The sequence below is a fragment of the Nyctereutes procyonoides genome, unplaced genomic scaffold, assembly GCF_905146905.1.
Source record: "Nyctereutes procyonoides isolate TBG_1078 unplaced genomic scaffold, NYPRO_anot_genome, whole genome shotgun sequence".
NCBI classification, from domain to species: Eukaryota; Metazoa; Chordata; class Mammalia; order Carnivora; family Canidae; genus Nyctereutes; species Nyctereutes procyonoides.
In genome coordinates this window covers 3,690,252-3,710,949 of record NW_026575124.1, presented here as the reverse complement: position 1 = coordinate 3,710,949, position 20,698 = coordinate 3,690,252, and the positions used below count along the sequence as shown (strand labels likewise).

Here is a 20,698-nt window from a genome sequence, read left to right as displayed (position 1 = left end):
GGTCTGAGGAGGTTCTTCAGGAGCTCGGCTTTAGGCAGGTTTGAGCTGCTCCCGAGATAGACATGTGGCCCACAGCTGGAGTGGTGAATGTGGTTTCGAAGGGACACATGTCAGGACTGGAGACTCAAGTTGGACGTCGTCTGCATAAGGACATTTAGGGTAGTTTCTGGAGCCCGGGAACTGGTGCGCTCTCTTAGGTGGAGGGAAGAGAAGAGGGCCCAGGCTGAGCTCCAGCAACTAGAGACAGGGAGAAGAGAACAGTCAGCCAGGCAGTAGAGCCTGGTCCAGGTTTTCTAGAATGCCTACCCCTAAGAAGTCAAGGGGTTTCTAAATGGGCTCCGAGGGAAGCTCAGAACAGGGCCAGCCTTTCTGGGGACACTGTTCGTGGGTTTCAAAGTTCACATTCAGCCGGTGGCCTCTTTTCTTTGCTGTTCTCCCTGGACTCTAGTCTATGCCCACTGCCCCCTGTGCATCCTGGGCGGGGTGGGGCTGGCTTACAGGAGATCCCCACCACCTAAGTAGTCTTCAGGTGGCAGAGGGGAATCTATGCAGCTTCTAAAGGAGAGAAGTACCCAGAGGGGTAGGCTGCCTGAGGAAGAATGGCACCATGTAGAGGGCGGTTTCTTGAAGGCGTCATTGTCCCAGAGGAATGACCAAGTCAGTGAATTTGGGGCTGAGACCTGAGACCGAAGGAGTTAACTCCATGCTTGGCTGGATACTCTCCATCCAGCCCTGATCATTTCTGATCTGGGATGAAAACACTTCCAGGGAACTTGGCCTGATTCCGAGTGCTCTTCTTTTCTTTCTTTGCTTCAGCTTTTACAGAATTTCTGTGTGAAATCCCATGGTGATTTTTCAGGCGCTCCTAAGTCTTTGGGCTTGGGGTTGCTCTTTTGCACTTGACTTTTTTTATTCGTTGAGTAAGGAGCCAATTAGTGCTGTGTTGTCCATTCTTTTCCTGTCCTCTGAGGCATGTTTGTTTGCCCAAAAGGAAACTCTCTGAGATGGTTGAATAATGCTGACTTGAATGCCCTAAACTGGAATTTGGGGCCATTGGTCAGTGGTTGAATATTTCTTCTGCTTTCTCTGCTTTGTTTCATTCCTCTTTGTTTACTCCTTAGGTGTGGAGGGGTGCATCCTCCTGTGATGACGCAGGGACCCAACTGCTATCCCTCACCCCACTCCTGTCCCCATCCATTCCTCTCTGCTAACTGCCTCCCCACCCTCCACCTGGGAAGAATGCTGCAAACAGCCCCTTCCTGTTCTAAGAGCTTGTTGACTCACTGGTTCACACATTCCTGGATGTTAAGGACACCAAGATGGGTTTTTAGATTTCAGGTTTTTTCATTCTTTCTCCCTCTGGGATGTAGGCTACGGGCCAGAGCAAATATTAACAGTAATGGGGACACGGCCACAAAAGGCTCAGCTCAGAGAACCTGGGGATTGTTCACCCCACAAGAATCTGATGATCAGGATTTGCATAGAAAGTTCTGGGTAATTTGTAGGAAACTCTCTGTGTGACTCTGCTCTGTTTTGCCTACAGCTGGGTGGGGTTTGTTAGGCAACCATCAGAAATCTCACAGGTTGGGATTTGGGCTGCCCCTTTTCTGTCTTCTCAGCAGCCTGGCACCTGTGCATTCTCCCTCTACTTCCAAGGCTGGAAATATAGACATCTTGCAACAATCTTGGGAAGACTGAGAAAAACTCACTTGAGTTGAAAATATCTTTTCACATATTTTATCTGTATCTCTCATGAGATCTTCTGGGATGTGAACTGTACAATGCACATATCTTTTGTGGTCTAAAATCAAGCTAATCACCACTAATACTTCCAGCCCAGGCAGAAGGCCAGTTGGTTCTCCTAGGAAATCACTGATGGGGGTGTTGTGGGAACAATCTGATATCCTTAGGATCCATGGTGACATCAAGTTCTAGAAAAGATGGGAGCGGGAAAGGATAGTTCTAGATGGCAGTAAAGCAGTGATTTTCATTGGGGGCAATCTCCCCTCCCCTACCAGAGAACACATGGCAATGTCTGCTGACATTTTTGGTTGTTGCAACTGGAGGAGTGCTACGGGCACCTAGAGGGTGAAGGACTGGTTGCTGCTTAGCATCCTACAATGCACAAGGCAGACCCCCGACAACGAATTATTCAGCTGTAAGGGTCAATAGGGCTGCTGTTGAGAAACTCTGCACCCAAGCAAGGGGTCATCTCATTCACCCCTCTCCTTAGGAAAGGATCCTTGGCCATACCGGTCTTGGTTAGATGTGAGCTGAATAGAGACCATCCTGACTTTGAGGGAGGAAGACATTCTTAGGTGTTTGTTTTAAAATGGAAATGCCCTTCTACTCTGGACAAAGACAGGGAGAAGAAGCAAGGCAAGCAATGGGGCCTTACATGGGTATTTGCTAGACCTGTGCCAATGACTTGTGAAGTCTTGCAGTTCTGGAATAAACCTCACTGTTTTAGACCTCTGTGCCTTTGACAGCCTGTTTGTTCCCTTTTTTGGGAATACTCATTCTACCTTCAGTTCCTTGACTAGCTCTCTCTCTCTCCCTCTTTTTTTTTTTTAATATTTTATTTAGTTATTTTGGGAGAGAGAGAATGAGAGAGCGAGCACATGAGTGGAGTGAGGGGCAGAGGGATAAGCAGACTCCCTGCTGAGCAGGGAGCCCAATGCAGGGCTCCATCCCATCGACCCTGGGATCACGACCTGAGCTGAAGGCAGACTTACCTGGCTGAGCCACCCAGGTGTCCCTTGACTGGCTCTTACTTACCACTGAAGATCACTTAGGTACTGCCTCCTGCAGGCTTTCCTGGACTGCCACATGGTTCTGAGGTCTGCTGGGCTCCTGCCAGACCTGTTAACCCCTTTCTCTCACTTGCCATTTTATATTAAAATGACTAACTTCAGGGATCCCTGGGTGGCGCAGCGGTTTGACGCCTGCCTTTGGCCCAGGGCGCGATCCTGGAGACCCGGGATCGAATCCCACGTCGGGCTCCCGGTGCATGGAGCCTGCTTCTCCCTCTGCCTGTGTCTCTGCCTCTCTCTCTCTCTGTGACTATCATAAATAAAAAAAAATTTAAAATGACTAACTTCACTGTTCTTCACACTAGAATGGAAGGACAGATGCACCTTCTTTGTCTTTGTGACTCTCAGTGCTCACACTGTCTCCTCTGTGACACTGTGAATTTTACTGAGCTAATGAGGTGCTGGAAAAGGGTAGGGTGGGCTCTTAAATGCAATTGCCATCCTGACATATTTCACAAAAACCACGCGATTAAACAGCTCACTGTTGTTCAGCACTTACTGATGCAAGACGTACACCGGGCAATTTGCACGTGTCATTTCCTTTAATCCTCATCAGAGGAGGCAGGTGATAATTATCCTCATTTTCTAGATGAGGAATCTGGGACTCGAGAGGCAGGGTAACACACCTGGCATCAGCCATGGCAGTGGCAGACCTGGGCCTCAGATCCAAAGCCCACACTGGTAACCACTGGGCTCTATGGCCGAATGGGGCCCACTGATTTGGTCGCCCCTGGGATGCCCTCTCCTGTACTAGCTCTGGAGTGTGCTAACAGCTCTCCAGAGTCTTGAGGAGCCAGAAGCTCCAAACCTGAAGTTCCTGTGTTAGCAGGATAGGCTTTTCCAGGGTTCCCAGGCCCTGGGAGAGGGGGCAGGTCCACCTGCAATTCTAGAGAGTTCTGATCTCCCTTAGAGAAGCCAGAGATCAACCGGGGCAAACACCTTGATGATGATGGGTCTTTCTCTTTGATGCCAAAGAGGAATTCATAAGGTTTAAAACTATTTTCATTCATACAAGTGGATGCTTCCAGGCATGATTGGCCATCACATTCTGTGGGTGGGCTCTTTAAATGTCCAAGTGGACTTTTCACTCTGGGTGGTGTGATTTGACTTGCTGAAGTCCACATGAATCCACGATAGGCTTTGGGTAGGCTAACTGAAATCCTGGATCGGTCAGCTAATTGATTTGGGGCAAATTAATTAACCTCACTAAGCTTGTGGCCTTATCTGTAAAATGTGAGTGAACGTTCTGACCTTGCAGCATTTTTATGACCATTAGAAATGATACTTGTAAATAGCTTAATTCAGTGCCTGGTGTGCAGCAGGCACTCACTCAACATTAGCCATTTGTATATTCTTTTTACAGATAGGTGAAAGGAGCAAAGATTTAAAAGAGGAAATAAAATATTGTCACTAAATCGTAGTACGCACAATTCTGGGAAATACGCAGTAGCTCAAATATTTATCGACTGATGGACTGCATTATTGATGAGCCCCTGTTGGGAAACTGGCTTGGCCAGGTGTGGAAGACTGGCTTTTACAGAACTTGCCATGCCCATGCCGTGATTCCTTGCAATCTGATGCAAAATTATCAGACCGCAGTGCTTCATTGACTTTAAACTGGGCTACCTACTCCTTAGCATTCCTCCCTCTTTTCAGCCTCCAAACTGGTAACTTCTAGGAGGGCTCTGTACACCAACATCATCATCACAGGGGCTGCCATATGCTGACTACTTGCCCTGTCTAGGCGCTTCCAATGCTGCTTCCTATAGTCTTCACAGCAACCCAATGAGGTGGTTATGCTAACAGAAGACTGAGGGCAGAGAGTAAAGTGACTCACTGGAGGCCCCCCCCCCCGCCTTTTTAAAGATTTTATGTATTTATTGGAGAGAGAGAGAGTGTGAGAGAGAGAGTGAGCATGAGTGGAGTGAGGGGCAGAGGGAGGAGCAGACTCCCTGCTGAGTGGGGAGCCCAATGTGAGACTCCATCCCAGACCCTGAGATCATGACCTGAGAGCTGAAGACAGACACTCAACCGACTGAGCCACCCAGTACCCCGAGGCCTTGGAACTGGAAAGTGGTGAGGCTGGGGTTTGAACAGATGCCTAACTCAAGGTCTCCATGTTTTCCACCCCACCACCTGCAAGGAAAGAGAGAAGTGCTATCATTTAGCTTCAGAAAATTCAGCATGCCAATGAAAAGGATGAGGCCCCTTCCGCATGGTGCTTCCTGAGGGAAGACCAATGGCTTTCAGAAAGACTCAGCATGATCCAAAGCCGGTGAGAAATCTGCATTGACGGGAAAATTTGTCTTCAGGGACCTGCTCCATTTTCCAAAATCCCAGAGCTCTTCACCTGATTTCATCAACCCGCAGGCTTTATTCTGCTCTCGACTTCCTCTCTCACGCATGGAGCAAGTGCTTTCTCTCTGGGGATGAGGCAAGTCTCTCTGACTGTATGCCTTAACTCCCTGGCTGCCCTATTGGCATGTTCTCATTCATTCTGGATGCATATCTGGACTAGTGTTTCTCTAAATGTATATTGATAGTGGTTAAGATAGAAAGGTTTTGTTATTAGGTTTGTTTGGGAAACTCTAAGTAAAAGTAGATTATTTTTCCTATATGACTTCTCAGGGCTTTAAAAGTGTGAATGTGGGATCCCTGGGTGGCGCAGTGGTTTGGCGCCTGCCTTTGGCCCAGGGCGCGATCCTGGAGACCCGGGATCGAGTCCCACGTCGGGCTCCCGGTGCATGGAGCCTGCTTCTCCCTCTGCCTGTGTCTCTGCCTCTCTCTCTCTCTCTCTCTCTCTCTGTGTGACTATCATGAATAAATAAAAATTTAAAAAAAAATAAAAGTGTGAATGTGCTTTATTAAAACCCTAAGAAAAAGCTATAGGATTTTCATTTTCCAAATTTATTTGGCCACAGAACTTATTTTTTTTTTTAAATCAAATCTATCTTGGAGGATAGAATTTTGCCCCAGATAAGCCCTGGGAGAGAATCTAGTGTGAGGTAAGGATGTAGGGGTGAGTTGAAGAGTATAATCAAGTCTGGAGAGATGATCAGAACTAGAATGAGTTATGATTGCTAGTAACTAAGATTTAGTAACACAAAGATTTACCCATACTTAGATTTGTTCTTTTTTTTTTAAAAGTTTAAAATTTTAATTCCAGTATAGTTAACATACAGTGTTATATTAGCTTCTGGTTTACAATATAGTCATTCAACAGATTTGTTCTTCTTTATCAGACATTAGCTATAGGGACGCCTGGTGCTCAGTGCTCAGTGGTTGAGCGTCTACCTTCAGTTCAGGGCGTGATCCTGGAGTCCCAGGATCGAGTCCCGCATCGGGCTCCCTGCATGGAGCCTGCTTCTCCCTCTGCCTGTGTCTCTGCCTCTCTCTGTGTCTCTCATGAATAAAACAAACAAACAAACAAACAAACAAACAAACAAACAAACAAAAAAACCCAAAAAACACATTGGCTATAAAGGGATCTAGCTCTCTATGGTAATATATTTTTACTGTTCATTTGTTAAAGTTATTTCAGTAGTGATATTTTAATTTTATTTTCAAAAAGTTTTTATTTTAATTCCAGTTGGTTGATATAGAGGGTCATATTAGATTCTGGTGTACAATGTAGTGGTTCAAAACTTACATACAACATCTGGTGCTCATCATAATAAGTACCCTCCTTTATTGCCATCACCTATTTTTTAAAAAAAAGTGTTATCTTAATGAAAGAAGATGTTACCTGAATGATGGTTCATACACTGTGTAATGTCCAATATAAGCTTTTATTTCAACATAGTAGAGAGTGGAACATGATGATACTTAGTCCAGGAGTAGCATATCTAGAATGACTATTCATTTTTCGTTCTTTGGAGGAAAAATTAATGATCATCTTGAAAATTGGATCTGTGAATCCGCATGTATACAGGGCATGTAACTATCACCCCTTCATCCTCGGTTCACAGGTAGAGAAGGATGTCTTCTCACTTTGACCGAGAGGTCGTGACTGCTGTCTCACGAGTCATTCCTCCACCCCCAATTATATTATGGGCAACTCCGAAGCATTCTCACTGCAGTTGAATATCAGAGAACAATTTGGTTAGAGGGAATAACTCTGGTTGGTAACAATTTCTCCTAATTTATGGGTGAGGAAATAAGGATCCAGAGCACTTAGCCACTTGGCAACCTTTACATGGAAGCTTCTGGCAGGTGAGGGATTAGAAGAACTCAGACTGCTGGCAGCAGGCAGCCCATTTAGACGCCACTGCTCTAAAAGATCCTGCAGTGAATAAGAGAAATATTGCCGAGGATGCTAAGTCTGGTTATTTCCAGAAGCTTCAGTCAACTGCTGAGAAAACAATCTCAACAGGCTAAATAGGGTGATGCTTTGGCAGGCTCAGGAGATGTGGGATGGGCAACCCAACCCAAACCTGTGCTTTTGTGACCTGCCCATTGCCTCTCTCTATCCCTCCGTTGCAGCATATGCCAGGGTGGCAGAGATGAACCACACTCGGGAAACTGCCATCTGCTGCCTCAGCAAAGGAGCCACGGGAGGGGAAGGGAATCAGAGACAGAGATGTCTGTTCTTGTTTGCTTTGGGCTCTCACCTGGAGCGAGCCTGGCTCAGCTTTCCTCCCAGGGAGGCATTTGATCAGCTTTTAGGAGAACTGCAAAGAATGTGAATAAAGACCTCACAAAGGGGGACTGGCATTCAGTTGATGGGTGGAGTAAATGTCTCAAGAACCCAGCACAGATCCCCTTCATGGATTGTCTACACATAGATAGTGCTGATTTAAAAAAATCCAAGCATTTTTTTTCCCTGGACCCTGTTTAAAATCCCAAAACAATCTTGCAAGTAGGATAGAATCCTCATTTTACAAATAAAGAAAGAGAGGCTCAGAGAAGGCAAGTACCTTGTCCAAGGTCACTAATTAGCACAAGGTAGACAAGGGATTTGAACCAGGTCTTCTCAAGTTCCTGATGACAGGCTTCCTGTTAGACCTCAATGACCTTACTCTAGTGTGGCATTTTGTAATTTTCAAGGGACTTTCACTTATGTCATATCCTGTGAGTCTCACTACAAAACCACCAGGTAGAAAAGGATTTGACAGATTAGAACACAGACTTAGTGTGTTAAATCAAAGTCCAGGGTCACCAACCCAAGTCCCTCCCAGCACAGGTCCTGCTCTCTACTATGCCAGCTTGGGTTTCTTACTCTCCAGCCTCACTCAGCTTTCTTTTGCTCCTCATCCTTTGGTGGGTTGCTCAGATGTGCAAAGTTGTTTTGAGAACAGCCAAGGCTAAACTTAAGTTATTTCCTTCCGCCATGTACTAGAGTACTTGCAATAGAGTACTAGCAATGATAGCTCAGTGTACGGTGTCCTACTAGGTGCCCCAAACCACAATACACATTTTATATTTATTTAACATAATGCTCATAACAGCCCATGAAGTACCTGCTATTATAATACCCATTTTAAAGTCGCAGAAACCAAGGCACATAAAAGCTAAGTTAACTTGTCCAAGGTCAAAGAGCTAGTGAGTGGTGAAGCTGGGATTAAAACCAGGCAGACTGGCTCTAGACAAACTTGCAGAGCAGAAAATTAAGAATTAGCTGTAGAATAGTTAAAGTTGCTTGACTTCAGGATCTTCAGACCTATCTTCTGCCCTAGGATCCCTTGTCTGGAAACCACCCCACAGAGTGCTCACTGATGATTTGATTGGAATTCTGGAGATGTATCAACCACCTATCTCTCTATCTTTTTTTAAGATTTTATTTATTTATTCATGAAAGACAGGAAGAGAGAGAGACAGACAGAGACAGAGACAGAGACACAGGCAGAGGGAGAAGCAGGCTTCCAGCAGGGAGCCTGATGTAGGACCCGATCCTGGCCCGAAGGCAGATGCTCATCTGCTAAACCACCCAGGCGCCCCTCAACCACCTATCTCTTGAGGAGTCTAGAATCACCTCCTCCTGCTCTGTCATATTTGTAGAGTCTTGAATGTGGATAACAACCTGAGAACATATTCTTGCCATGTGTGGTGTGGTTGGGTGTGGACGCGGGTTGGCATGGGGATGGGGGATAGTTGAGCTGTCAGAAGTTAGAACAGCAATGAGTCAGCGGACCCACTCCACCACCAAGGGTCCTCCATCCTCCCTCCCCCTAACTCCTGGGCCCAGATTGGACACGCATAGCCTAAACTAGGGCTTCCCAAACTTCCCTGATCATAAGGATTACCTGAAGGGCTTGTTAAAAATATAGGCACTCAAGCACTTCCTCTGAAGATTTTCATTCTGTAAGACTCGGTTGAGACCTGGGTCTAGATATTTATATTCTTAGACACTGGTTATGGTCAGTTAACACATGTCAGTGGTGTGCTTACCCTATGCAAGCAGCTGGCAATTCAGAATGAGTAGGACTCAGTCCCTTCCCTTGATGAGCTGAGGGCCTACAAGGGTTCAGACAAGTAAACATATAAGTTTACTTTAAGACATAGTGGGAAGAGTACAGGGTGTGGTGGGCAGACAGAGTAGGGTATCTAACCCAGGCCAGGTGGTGGAGGGGGTAGGAGATAGGGCCTACAAGGGTTCAGACAAGTAAACATATAAGTTTACTTTAAGACATAGTGGGAAGAGTACAGGGTGTGGTGGGCAGACAGAGTAGGGTATCTAACCCAGGCCAGGTGGTGGAGGGGGTAGGAGATCCTAAGGCCATCAGATCTGACACAGCACACATCCTTATCCTGAGATGAATGAGCTCTTTCAGCTTACTCCACCAGCCAACTGAGGGTCCCCACATTCCATCCTCTCTTGCTTCTGGATCCAGAAATCGCCAGCTGTGGGTCAAGGATGGTGATGTGGGGGCTTGGCCCGAGACTCCTGTCTTGTACCTGCCCCTTCCCACTTCCCAAGCCTCATACTTGTTTGTTTCTTACATGACCCTCACTTTTCCCTGGGTCAGACATTGTATCTCATTTTGTTTCCTATGAGCAGCGCTGCTCAGCTCCAATGACACGCTGGCTCCAATGGAGCCTTTGGCTGAGGTGGTGCCAGAGTGGGTCTCTGCTCCCCTCTTCCCCCACCCCAAGCCCTCCTCTGGACATTTTTCTCAAAAGGTGGGCACAGATGACATGTTACCAGGCCGTGGCACTTCTGGCATTGCAGGGAGGGACCCAGCTCACATGGAAGAAGCTGTCTGGTCCTCACCCCTGTGTCGTGGAACTCAGCGCCTCCTAATCCCTTGGTGTCAAAACCCAATTCATCCTGCTGGATCAGGTGCTGTCTGAGTTCCCTAAGCCCCCTGAGGAAATCACAGGGAAGAAGGGAGGAGAGCTCCAGTCTTTTGTCAACTGTGGCAAGTTTGGGTGATTAAGCTAAAAAAGCAAAGTCATTTTGGTCCAGAGGATTAGTTTTGAGGTGTGTTGCAAATCTAGAAGTAACTTATTGCCTGCGAGGCAAACCAAACCCAAGATGACTCTCAGCTAATTGCCTGCCTTTCCTTGTGCCAAGCCTAGCTCCGTGGTATATAAAGGCCAGCCTCCTCTTCGTCCCCATCCTCTCCCTTCATCCCCCTCGGCTTTTGCTAAGTGATTGTTATCTGACCTCCAAGCTCTCTCACCATGAACAGACAAGTCTGCAAGACATCTGGTGGCGGCAGCCAGGGCTTCTCGGGCCGCTCCGCCGTGGTCTCAGGCAGCAGCAGGATGAGCAGTGTGGCCCGCTCCGGGGGAGCCAGTGGAGGGGCCTGCGGGTTCCGGGGTGGAGCGGGAGGCTTCGGCAGTCGCAGCCTCTACAGCCTGGGTGGCAACAAGAGCATCTCCATCAGCGTGGCTGGTGGCTCCCGGGCTGGTGGCTTTGGGGGAGGCCGTAGCAGCTGTGGCAGTGTCTTTGGGGGCGGCTATGGAGGTGGTTTTGGTGGTGGCTATGGAGGTGGGTTTGGTGGTGGCAGAGGAATAGGAGGTGGCTTTGGAGGAGGGGCTGGTGGCTTTGGTGGAGCTGGTGGCTTTGGTGGGGCTGGTGGATTTGGCGGGGCTGGTGGCTTTGGCGGGGCTGGTGGCTTTGGTGGAGCTGGTGGCTTTGGAGGGCCTGGTGGCTTTGGTGGCCCTGGTGGCTTTGGTCCTGGTGGCTTTGGTGGTCCTGGTGGCTTCCCCGGGGGAATCCAGGAAGTGACTGTCAACCAGAGCCTCCTGCAGCCCCTCAATGTGGAGATCGACCCCCAGATCGGGCAAGTGAAGACCCAGGAGCGCGAGCAGATCAAGACCCTCAACAACAAGTTTGCCTCCTTCATCGACAAGGTGAGGGCAAAGCTCAGAGGTGCCGTGGAGGGTTTCGGCTGCTCATGGGGTTGGTACATGGAGATGCCGGTGGGATCCGCCAGGCTTACAGGCGGGGGTATTGGCTTCTTGTCCTGGGTCTGCCTTGGGCCCCTCAGACAGCAGGCATGTCTGTTTTACTCTTCAGGCCCTGTTTTCCCAGCTATGAAACAGAAAGGGATTTTAACTTCTGATTTCCTTCTAGGGATAGGACTAGGGAAAACTAAGTGTGGGTCCATGTTTTCAAGAGAACATTCAATTTCTCTTGAAAAGCAACTTCTTGACAATCTAAACCAGTTGGTAATCAAACTTGCATTAGTAAGAATCTTGGGACTGCCTCTCAGTGATGAGTGTTGGCAGCTGACTTACTTTCCAAATGGTGCTATGTTGTAGTTGATATATTTATATTTTATACATATGTCAAAAATATATATTATATATATATTGACTGATATATATATTTTAAAGATTTTATTTATTTATTCATGAGAGACACAGAGAGAGACAGAGACACAGGCAGAGGGAGAAGCAGGCTCCCTGTGTGGAGGCTGATGTGGGGCTCGATCCCAGGACCCTGGGGTCACACCCTGAGCCGAAGGAAGACGCTCAACCACTGAGCCACGCAGGTGCCCCAGCCGATGTTAAAATGAGCTGTCTATGCTGGGGCAGGGAAGGGTGTGCTGGATCTGGGGGAATGAGCCTGGGGTTTGAAGGTAAACCCAGGTCAGCTATAAGCTGAGTAACTGAAAGGGGAAGCAACTAGGGAAAATGTGAAACAACTTGGGAAAAGTTAGATCCTGTTGACTATTTTCACTGCCTGTAGGAAGGTAAAGTTTTCACTTAAAAAATAATTACAAATAACTGTATTTACGCTGACCTTCTATACTTGTGTTCTGAAGGATTCCCATAGACTAGGGCAGTGCTGGCGGTGACTCTTAGCGTGGTCACTTAGTATCCAAGCCACTTTGGGCAACTTAATGTGTTAGAGACTCTGTTTCCTTATCTACACAGGGGATAATAACACCTCTTTTATAGGTGGTTGTGAGGATTAAATGATTTAGAATAAGTGAAAATAGTGGGTATAGAGTCAACAACACATTGTGGCTCTCTCTTGTCTACATTCTCATCCTTCTCAGTTAAACAGAACAAAACCCAGAGGCTGTTACAGATTGAACTAGGTTCATTGCCACATTTCCACTCTTTGGGATGCGTGATTCCCCTTTCTCAACTCAAGAGGCTAACTCCTTTTCTTTCTAACCTAACACAGGTGCGGTTCCTGGAACAGCAGAACAAGGTCCTGGAGACCAAGTGGGAGCTGCTCCAGCAGCAGACCACAGGAGCTGGCTCAGGACCCAACAACCTGGAGCCTTTCTTTGAATCCTACATCAGCTTCCTGCGGAGGCAGTTGGATTTGGCTCTAGGGGAGAGAGGAAATCTGGAAGGAGAGCTGAAGAATATGCAGGACCTTGTGGAAGACTTCAAAAAGAAGTGAGGGCTCCAACTGGGGAGTTTCCCCTTCCGGGGGATTAGCAGGAAGAAGTAACTCCAATTTAAGATTTTAACTGTTCCAGACTATACCTTCAGTCAATACTCTTGGATGGATTTGTTGAGTGAAGTGTGACTGAGTGGAAGGGGGTGAGAGGGTGGAGACTGAGACTTCTAAGTGGCTGATTATGACAGATTTCTCAGGATCCAGGCAGACCCCCTTCTATACTAGCCTAGATGGATGAGAGAATCCTCCCGGAGTTAAAAGCTGTTTGGGATGGAGAGTGCTCCACACTTCCTGTGCATAGGAGTCACCTTGGAAGCTTGTCAGTCCTAGATATTCTGAATCAGTAGGTGTGAGGCATGTCCCAGGAGTCTGAGTCCCCGTAGTTCCCAGGGGTTCCTGGCAGATGGTCTAGAACTCTTTCAATGTGCCCAATAGTCTGTTTCTGGAGCTTCCATCAATCTCCTGCATGTTCGGGGTTGTGGTTGATACCCTCTGAGGTCTATGAGAGGCAAATAGGGCCTCTCGAGGTGGGGAGGAAGTTCCAGACATCCCCAGCCTCAGGACTCACAGTGGTGGGCACACCTGCTCTGGGGAGGCCCCATTCTGGTTCAAATGCACAAACCTGATGGGCACCTGCTCTGTGCCAGGCTCTGTGGTGAGCTCTGGGAATCCAGTGGCAACTCGGATTGACATTGCCCAGGAACCTCTCCTCCTGGAACCATTTCCATTTTTTAATCTTTATGAGACCTAGACCCTGGGAGGGAGATTATAGTCATTAACAAGTAGAGGTCTCATAACCTTGATGCATTTGGAAGACAAGAGTTTATTCTTAACCTAAATTCCTGTAAGAAGCAACTCTAATTAATGGGAAGAGACACAGAAGAGAGGCAGAAAACCTCGTCTGAGCAAATACCTCTCTGGATCTCATATACACACGTTGCACTTTGCCATGTCTGTAGAGCCAGGCAAGTAGTCTGCCTCCTTGATGTCTTCCCCCACCCTGCCTACCCACACTTCAGCCTGTTCCCAGACTTTGCAGAGAAGGATGAGGCAGTGGTCTGAGCTCTGAAAGGCCTCTAAGCAGGACTGGCTACCTAATCCTGGGGGCTCAGTGCAAAATGAAAATGCAAGGCTCTTGTTAAAAAATTATCAAGAATTTCAAGATGGCACCAGCAGAACCATTAGATGGAATGAATGTGAGGACCTTCTGAACTCAGTCAGAGCTCCGTGTAACTGCCTAGGTCACATGCCCATAAAGCTGTCTTGTCTCTGGGTGAGGGGATTGCACATGCATGTTTGGGATCCTCATTTTTTTTTTTTTACTTCTGAAATGTCACTGTCCAAATGTGTTTTTCTCTCTGTCCCAGGTATGAAGATGAGATTAACAAGCGGAATGCGGCTGAGAATGAGTTTGTGGGGCTCAAGAAGGTAGGAGAACTGGGAAGAGCAGGTTGAGGCTCTATTTCTGGGCACTAACCCCATGGAGTCAGCTGCCCTGGGGCCCAGGGACCCTATGCTGTGTGCAGGGTTTACATTTCTCCTTATGTTTTTGGAAATGAAGGAAGCTGTTCTAAATACATTGTTGGTGAGGAAAACATCTTGCAATGTTACTGCAATTAATTAATCAGTTAGTAATGTGAGCTAATAATGAAGGTTTTATGTGTAGCATTAATCAAGGTTTTCAGCCTACAAGTGTACCCTGGATGTCATTAATAATAACAATCATCCAATACTTGCAGCTTACTTAACCAGTCATCATAAAGATGAGGTAGTGAGAAGAATACCCTCATTTCTATTCAGAAGGTTGGTAATATAATATCCCAAACCCAAAGTCACATGTTAAGTAAATGTGATTTTTCTACCCTTACTCCAATGCCTGGCTAATATGGTTTATATTTTGTTAAAGCATCAGGGTTTAATTGGTCAAGGCAACGAAAGGGAAGAAAACTGCTTTGATTTTCTTTTAAAAGGGAAAGTGAGGAGTGGAAATTAGGAGGAGGACAGGGGAGGGACAAGGAGGAGGGACAAAGGCTTAGGAAAGACCTGTGAGTGATGGAGGGGCAGTGGGTCATTCTTTTGGGTTTCTGATTTCCTGCCTTTATACCCTGCAGGATGTGGATGCGGCGTACATGACCAAGATGGAGCTGCAAGCCAAGGTGGACAGCCTGACAGATGAACTGAACTTCTTGAGGACCCTCTATGAGATGGTGATTCCTTGATTCCTTGGTTTGCCAAGCTCCAGAGCCTTCTTTTCTGCATCTTCCCAGACATGCTTCCCAAGTAGGAGTTTAGGGGATAGTCAAGTAGCAGGACACCCCCAAACCAGCAACAGGGCTTAGAACTCAACCATGCCCTGCCAGGGAAATGCTCATTTAGGTCTCCCAGCCTGCATAGACCTGGGCCATAGGGTCAGGGTCCCTTTCAGTCTTCTTTGTTTTCCTTCTGTCTTGTCCATTTTGTTCTACACCTTCCTTCTGGCTCCTAAACCAGTACCATAGCTAGCTCCTTCAGACTCCTCCTCCCTACTGCAGTCCCATGGAAACCCCACAGTTGAGCTCACTGGCTGATACTCTCAGGCTGACAACCTGATTATATTTGCACATTAACTTTTTCTTTTAACAAGGTTTCTAGTAGATATTTGCACATTAACTTTTTCTTTTAACATGGTTTCTAGCAGCCTTTTGGCTATAGCGGGATGGGGCCTGAAATGCAAGCTTATTTTTCTAACTGTCTCATTCCTGGCTCCATGTTGGGATATATCTGCTGGTAGAAGATTCTTGGACTTCTTCATTCCCAGCATCTTCTGGGGCCAAGGGATGGTGAAAATGATCATGTTCCCCATAGGAGCTGTCTCAGATGCAGAGTCATGTCAGTGACACATCTGTGGTCCTGTCCATGGACAACAACCGCTGCCTGGATCTGGACAGCATCATTGCAGAGGTCAAGGCCCAGTATGAGGAGATTGCCCAGAGAAGCAAGGCCGAGGCTGAGGCATTGTACCAGACCAAGGTGAGAGCCCTCTCCTTGCCCCATCCTCTAGGTTTAGGTCTTGCTGACCTTCATCAAGAATATTCTAACACTGCAAAACCATGTTGATTGGTTTCTCTTCTGTCAGCTTGGGGAACTTCAGACCACTGCTGGCAGGCATGGGGATGACCTGAAGAGTACCAAGAGTGAGATCATGGAGCTAAACAGGATGATCCAGAGGCTGCGGGCTGAGATTGAGAATGTTAAGAAGCAGGTGGGTCTGGACCTAATGGAGAGATGCTGAGGGTCTTCTGGGCCTTGGGGAGAAAGAGAAGCAATAACTGCCTCTGTCACATGCTTTCTCTGTCCTTTCATGGTGTCAACTGTGGGATAGCAGTTTCTGGGAGAGTCCATTCTCCCAGAGATTCCTTCTGGAATCGGATTCTTGGAAAGCTCCCTAAGGAGATATTGTTGCTCATTCTGGCTTTCCCAGCAAATCTTGCAACTGTAGGGATGGCCTTAAACACTCAATTTCAGTAGAATCTGCCTTCAGCGAACTATTTATCATGCACTTCACATAACCTCAATGGCTAATTTGTATCACTGGAATAAAGTGATTAATTAGGCAAGGGAGTTTTAAACAGTCTCACAAAAAAGAGCCAGTTACTAGGCCACTACTACCTTTACTAGCAAATCAATGTTCTTATTTTGATGAGACATGAGTTAATTTCAATGGGCTAAAGATAAATAGACCAGTTGCAAAATGGACTTCTGTTTTCTGGCCATGTGCAATTGCAATTTCTAAGGTAGGGGATGGAGGGATGCTGAACGGGGAAGAGAGTTTTCAGGAAAGATCAGTTGTTTGTTTCTTGGTCACTATGCTAATTGGTCTCCTACCTCTCCCTGCCCCAGAATGCCAACCTGCAGGCAGCCATCGCTGAAGCTGAGCAGCGTGGGGAGATGGCCCTCAAGGATGCCAATGCCAAGCTCCAGGGCTTGCAGACCGCCCTGCAGAAGGCCAAGGATGACCTGGCCCGGCTGCTGAAAGAGTACCAGGAGTTGATGAATGTGAAGCTGGCGCTGGATGTGGAAATAGCCACCTACAGGAAGCTGCTGGAGGGTGAAGAGTGCAGGTGAGAGCATGTGGGGTCAGCATTCTCCAGATAAGATTTTAGAGTGACCTTTGACAATAAAGAAAGAGAGCAAGATGATTGGAGAGGACAACTCAGACAAAGAGTAAGGAATCTCCTGAATGACAGAATTTAGGATTCAAGTGCCATCATTTTTTTTTTTTTTTGGTCAATCAAGATCGTCCAATTCTCCATTTTACCAGGACATCAATGTTGTATTACATAGGTCTGTTGATCCTCCTTAGGAGCAATAAGTAAGGAAAAGTGCTTTGGGGTTATGACAAAAGTTATAGTGAAGTCCACTGGAACTTTCTGAGATGACAAAATGTTCCGTGTGCTGTCCAAGACAGTAGCTATTAGTCACTTGAGTACTTGACTTGTGGCGAGCACAACTGAGGAACTGAGTTTTATACTTAATTTAATTTTAATAAATTTAGCTAGCTCTATGTGGCTAGCTTTATGAGGATATTGGACAGCACAGTATAGACAGTCCTGCAGCTTTCCACCCCTGAGGTTGTCCATAGGGAAAGGGGCTGATGCACACATACTCTGGAAAAAATGGCACAGTATCAAGTAGCAGATAAGGGCTTAGTGAGTGGATATCAAATGCCAAAGAACTATTAAGGATTGAGAGATCCTTCTGCTGACTAGCTAGTTGCTCTAAGCATCCTGCATTGTCTCTGTCCTCAGGCAGTTCCCAATCTGAGGGAGGAAGCAGAACTCAGGTGTGAGAAGGAAACTTAAGGATTTTATATAAGTCTCTATGAAAAGGAGTGGGAGTGATGATGGTGCTATATGTGTCGGGAATTGTGGGACGAGGACAGAGTGGTTGACAATAGTAAGGCACACAGTGGCAAGGTGCACAGACATGCTCCATGTGTGCTCAGGCATGTGGACATGCCTGCCCCATAAACAAGAACGAGGCACAAGAAGAAGGGCTGTGTGGGCAGGACATTTTCAGACTCATCATGTGTTGAGTGTCAGCTCTTCTCACATTTTACCCATATAAACCACTGAGGGGGGCATCCCTGGGTGGCGCAGCGGTTTGGCGCCTGCCTTTGGCCCAGGGCGCGATCCTGGAGACCCGGGATCGAGTCCCACGTCGGGCTCCCGGTGCATGGAGCCTGCTTCTCCCTCTGCCTGTGTGTGTCTCTGCGGCTTTCTCTCTCTCTCTCTGTGTGACTGTCATGAATGAATAAAAAAATTCAAAAAAAATTAAAAAATTAAACCACTGAGGGGCTAACCAACTGGGGGTTAGGTGTTGAGCAGTCAGCCTGGAACAGATACTCTGGAAACTAAGGGGAAGAGGATGGACAGATGGAGAAACAGGATGGCTGGTGAAGCTCTTGAACATCTCAACTCCCCCAGAGCAGCCTCTTTTCCTGGGGAGATGTGGTCATGAAGACACTGGGAATAGCCTTTCTTCCTCTGGGGGCTTGACTCCTAGTGGGGCACATAGGGGCATGGCTCCCAGGGTTTTGAACTCTCAGCTCCGTGGCTAATGACTCATGGCAGAAATAACCCACATCTTCTTCTCTTCCTTTTTAGGATGTCTGGAGAATGTCAGAGTGCTGTGAGCATTTGTAAGTATCCCTTCAAAAATGTTCTCCCTGGGTTGCAAAACGGGTGACCAGAGACATCTTCACTGACCGACCTATAGCAGGAAAGCTTGGCCTATGCAAGGAGTTCAGGCCACTAAACAGTGGTAGGGTCTCAGGCCATGGTCACACACTCCCCTGCTAGCATAAGTGGGGAAACTCTAAGGCCAAAGCTAAAATGCCTGTGGTCTTGGGGAGTTCCCTAGGTTGGAGAACCAGAAATTTCTGTGGATGCTACCGGCTCTTGTTCTTGGGGGACACTAGAGGGCCAGGCTCACTCTTGTCATTTACCAGCTGAGGCCTCAGGGAAGTTGAGCATCTTTCTCAAATTTGCACAGCCGAGCAGGGTAGGGTTGTCATCCAAACCCAGGTCTTTGCCTAAATTGAGTGCTTGTTCTCCGCAGCGGTGGTCAGCAATGTCACCAGCACAAGCAGTGGCTCTGGTGGAAGCCGTGGAGGGTTCAGTGGTGGCAGCAGCGGTGGCTACAGAGGCGGCAGTATCAGCAGAGGCAGCAGTGGTGGCTACGGAGGAGTCAGCGGTAGCAGCAGCAGGGGCTACCAGAGTGGCAGCAGCGGAGGCTACCAGAGTGGCAGCAGCGGAGGCTACCAGAGTGGCAGCAGCGGGGGCTACCAGAGTGGCAGCAGCGGGGGCTACCAGAGTGGCAGCAGCGGGGGCTACCAGAGCGGCAGCAGTGGAAACAGGCTCAGCAGCGGAGGAAGCAGCTCTGTGAGCCAGAGTGGAATTGGCTCCAGCTCTGGTGGCATCCAGACCTCAGGAGGCAGCAGCTATAAGTCTGGCAGTGGAGGCAGCACCAACATCCGCTTCTCTCAGACCACCAGCTCCAGCCAACACTGCTCCAAGTGATCCTCTGGGGTTAAGCGTCCATGCCCACCTGCATCCCTCTCGGGCTACCCACAGCACTTCCCACTCTGCCTGGCATCAACAAATGCCAACCTCCACCTCGCTTTTCTTCAAGTTCCCTGGAGAAGGGGCTGAACTTCTTCCTGGCTCCTCCATTCCCACAACCTCTCCTAGGCCAGGGAGGTCCAACTGCTAATCCCAGATGGTGGTGCCTCTAGATGAGCCTATGATGGCTCCTGCAGATGGTAGCAGTACATGAGCCCAAACAACTATGGGCCTTCTCAGCCTGGTCTGTTCCCACCCTGACCCATCTCTCTCTCTCACTGGTAGTTGATGGTCTGAAGCAGGCATGTTTCAGCCTCGCTGAGGAGGGGGGTGCTAGAAGGTGAATGGTCAAGTTCTCTTGGACTGTTGGTTCTCAGGGTGCCCTCCCCACATCTGGGCATCATGTCCTGACTTACCTCTGCCCCTTTAATTCCCCCAGCTGTGGATGCTCTGGTGATGATTATGTTGCACTTTCTTTTCTCAATAAATTGCACTGTATTTCACATTCGGGTGTTTGGCTTTCATTCAAGGAGTCATAGAATAAACTGAGGTTCAAGAGTGGAGAGAAATCAGGTGTGGATGGTGGTCTTCCAGAAGTTCAGTGGTGGGTATAAAGGATACTCAATAGTCGTGTCTTCTCCTTTATCCATTTGCCTGGGTTCTTGTGATAGGTCTGTCCAAGAGTGTTAATGTTGCTTAAGTGGGGGCCTCCACCCCCAAGGAGGTCTTCCCATCCATCCTCTTTGCCTCTGAGTTGGCCTCTTGGATCCAGTCTTGGAAAAATAAGGTTTTGCAGTTCATCAAGAGAATAGATTCTACTCGGCCTGTGGTTCCTTTGCTCCAGCTCTCATGTCAGCCAGACAGTGAATTCTCTTGCTGCAAACACAGCTCCTAGAGTCTGGAGGGATCAATGCCTTACACCCTCTTTTCCCTGACCAGATTCTGAGCCAACTAAAAAGTAAGACAAAGGAATATAGGACCTTAGGATTAGGCCAGATTTCCCACCCGGACAGACACAACATAGGGCCATCATGGCCTTCCCTAAGGTGAGGCCCTTCATGAGAGATAGGAGAGCTGAACATCAGCTTGCTATGAACAGTCAGATCCTAAGAGATGGAGGGGCAGAACTACGCATGCCCAGTTCTCCCTTCCAAATTAGCTTTTCGGGAAAGAGAAAGAGTAAGAGAGCCACTAGTGGAGTTCACTCCAAATGGGTATAAAATTAGGATTGAGGAAGATGCATACTTGCCCTTACACTGGCATTTCCTGGCTGTTCCTAGAAAGCTGAAACCCAAACCTAGGGAGGAGAGGGACAATGAGACAGCCACTGAAGGAAGCAGGGGAATTGACAGCTTTGGTGGAGTCTCTGTTCCTTTCCCCATGCCCCAATTCAATCCCATCTTCATGCCTTTGAGCATGATAACATTCTGGTGTGTAAGTCACTGTGTATCATACATTATCTCCCCACACCCATA

At 47.7% G+C, this 20,698-nt stretch overlaps 1 protein-coding gene across 1 annotated transcript; it reads left to right on the top strand.

Annotated features, from left to right (window-relative positions):
* The first annotated feature begins 10,436 nt into the window (after positions 1 to 10,436).
* Positions 10,437 to 19,181, top strand: KRT76 (keratin 76). The gene is made up of 11 exons (XM_055337109.1): positions 10,437 to 10,776; positions 10,885 to 11,111; positions 12,397 to 12,617; positions 13,989 to 14,049; positions 14,733 to 14,828; positions 15,466 to 15,630; positions 15,737 to 15,862; positions 16,501 to 16,721; positions 18,267 to 18,301; positions 18,721 to 18,775; positions 18,914 to 19,181. Exons 1-11 carry the CDS (start codon positions 10,437 to 10,439, stop codon positions 19,179 to 19,181), a joined length of 1,815 nt encoding a protein of 604 aa, XP_055193084.1.
* The last annotated feature ends 1,517 nt before the right edge of the window (positions 19,182 to 20,698 follow it).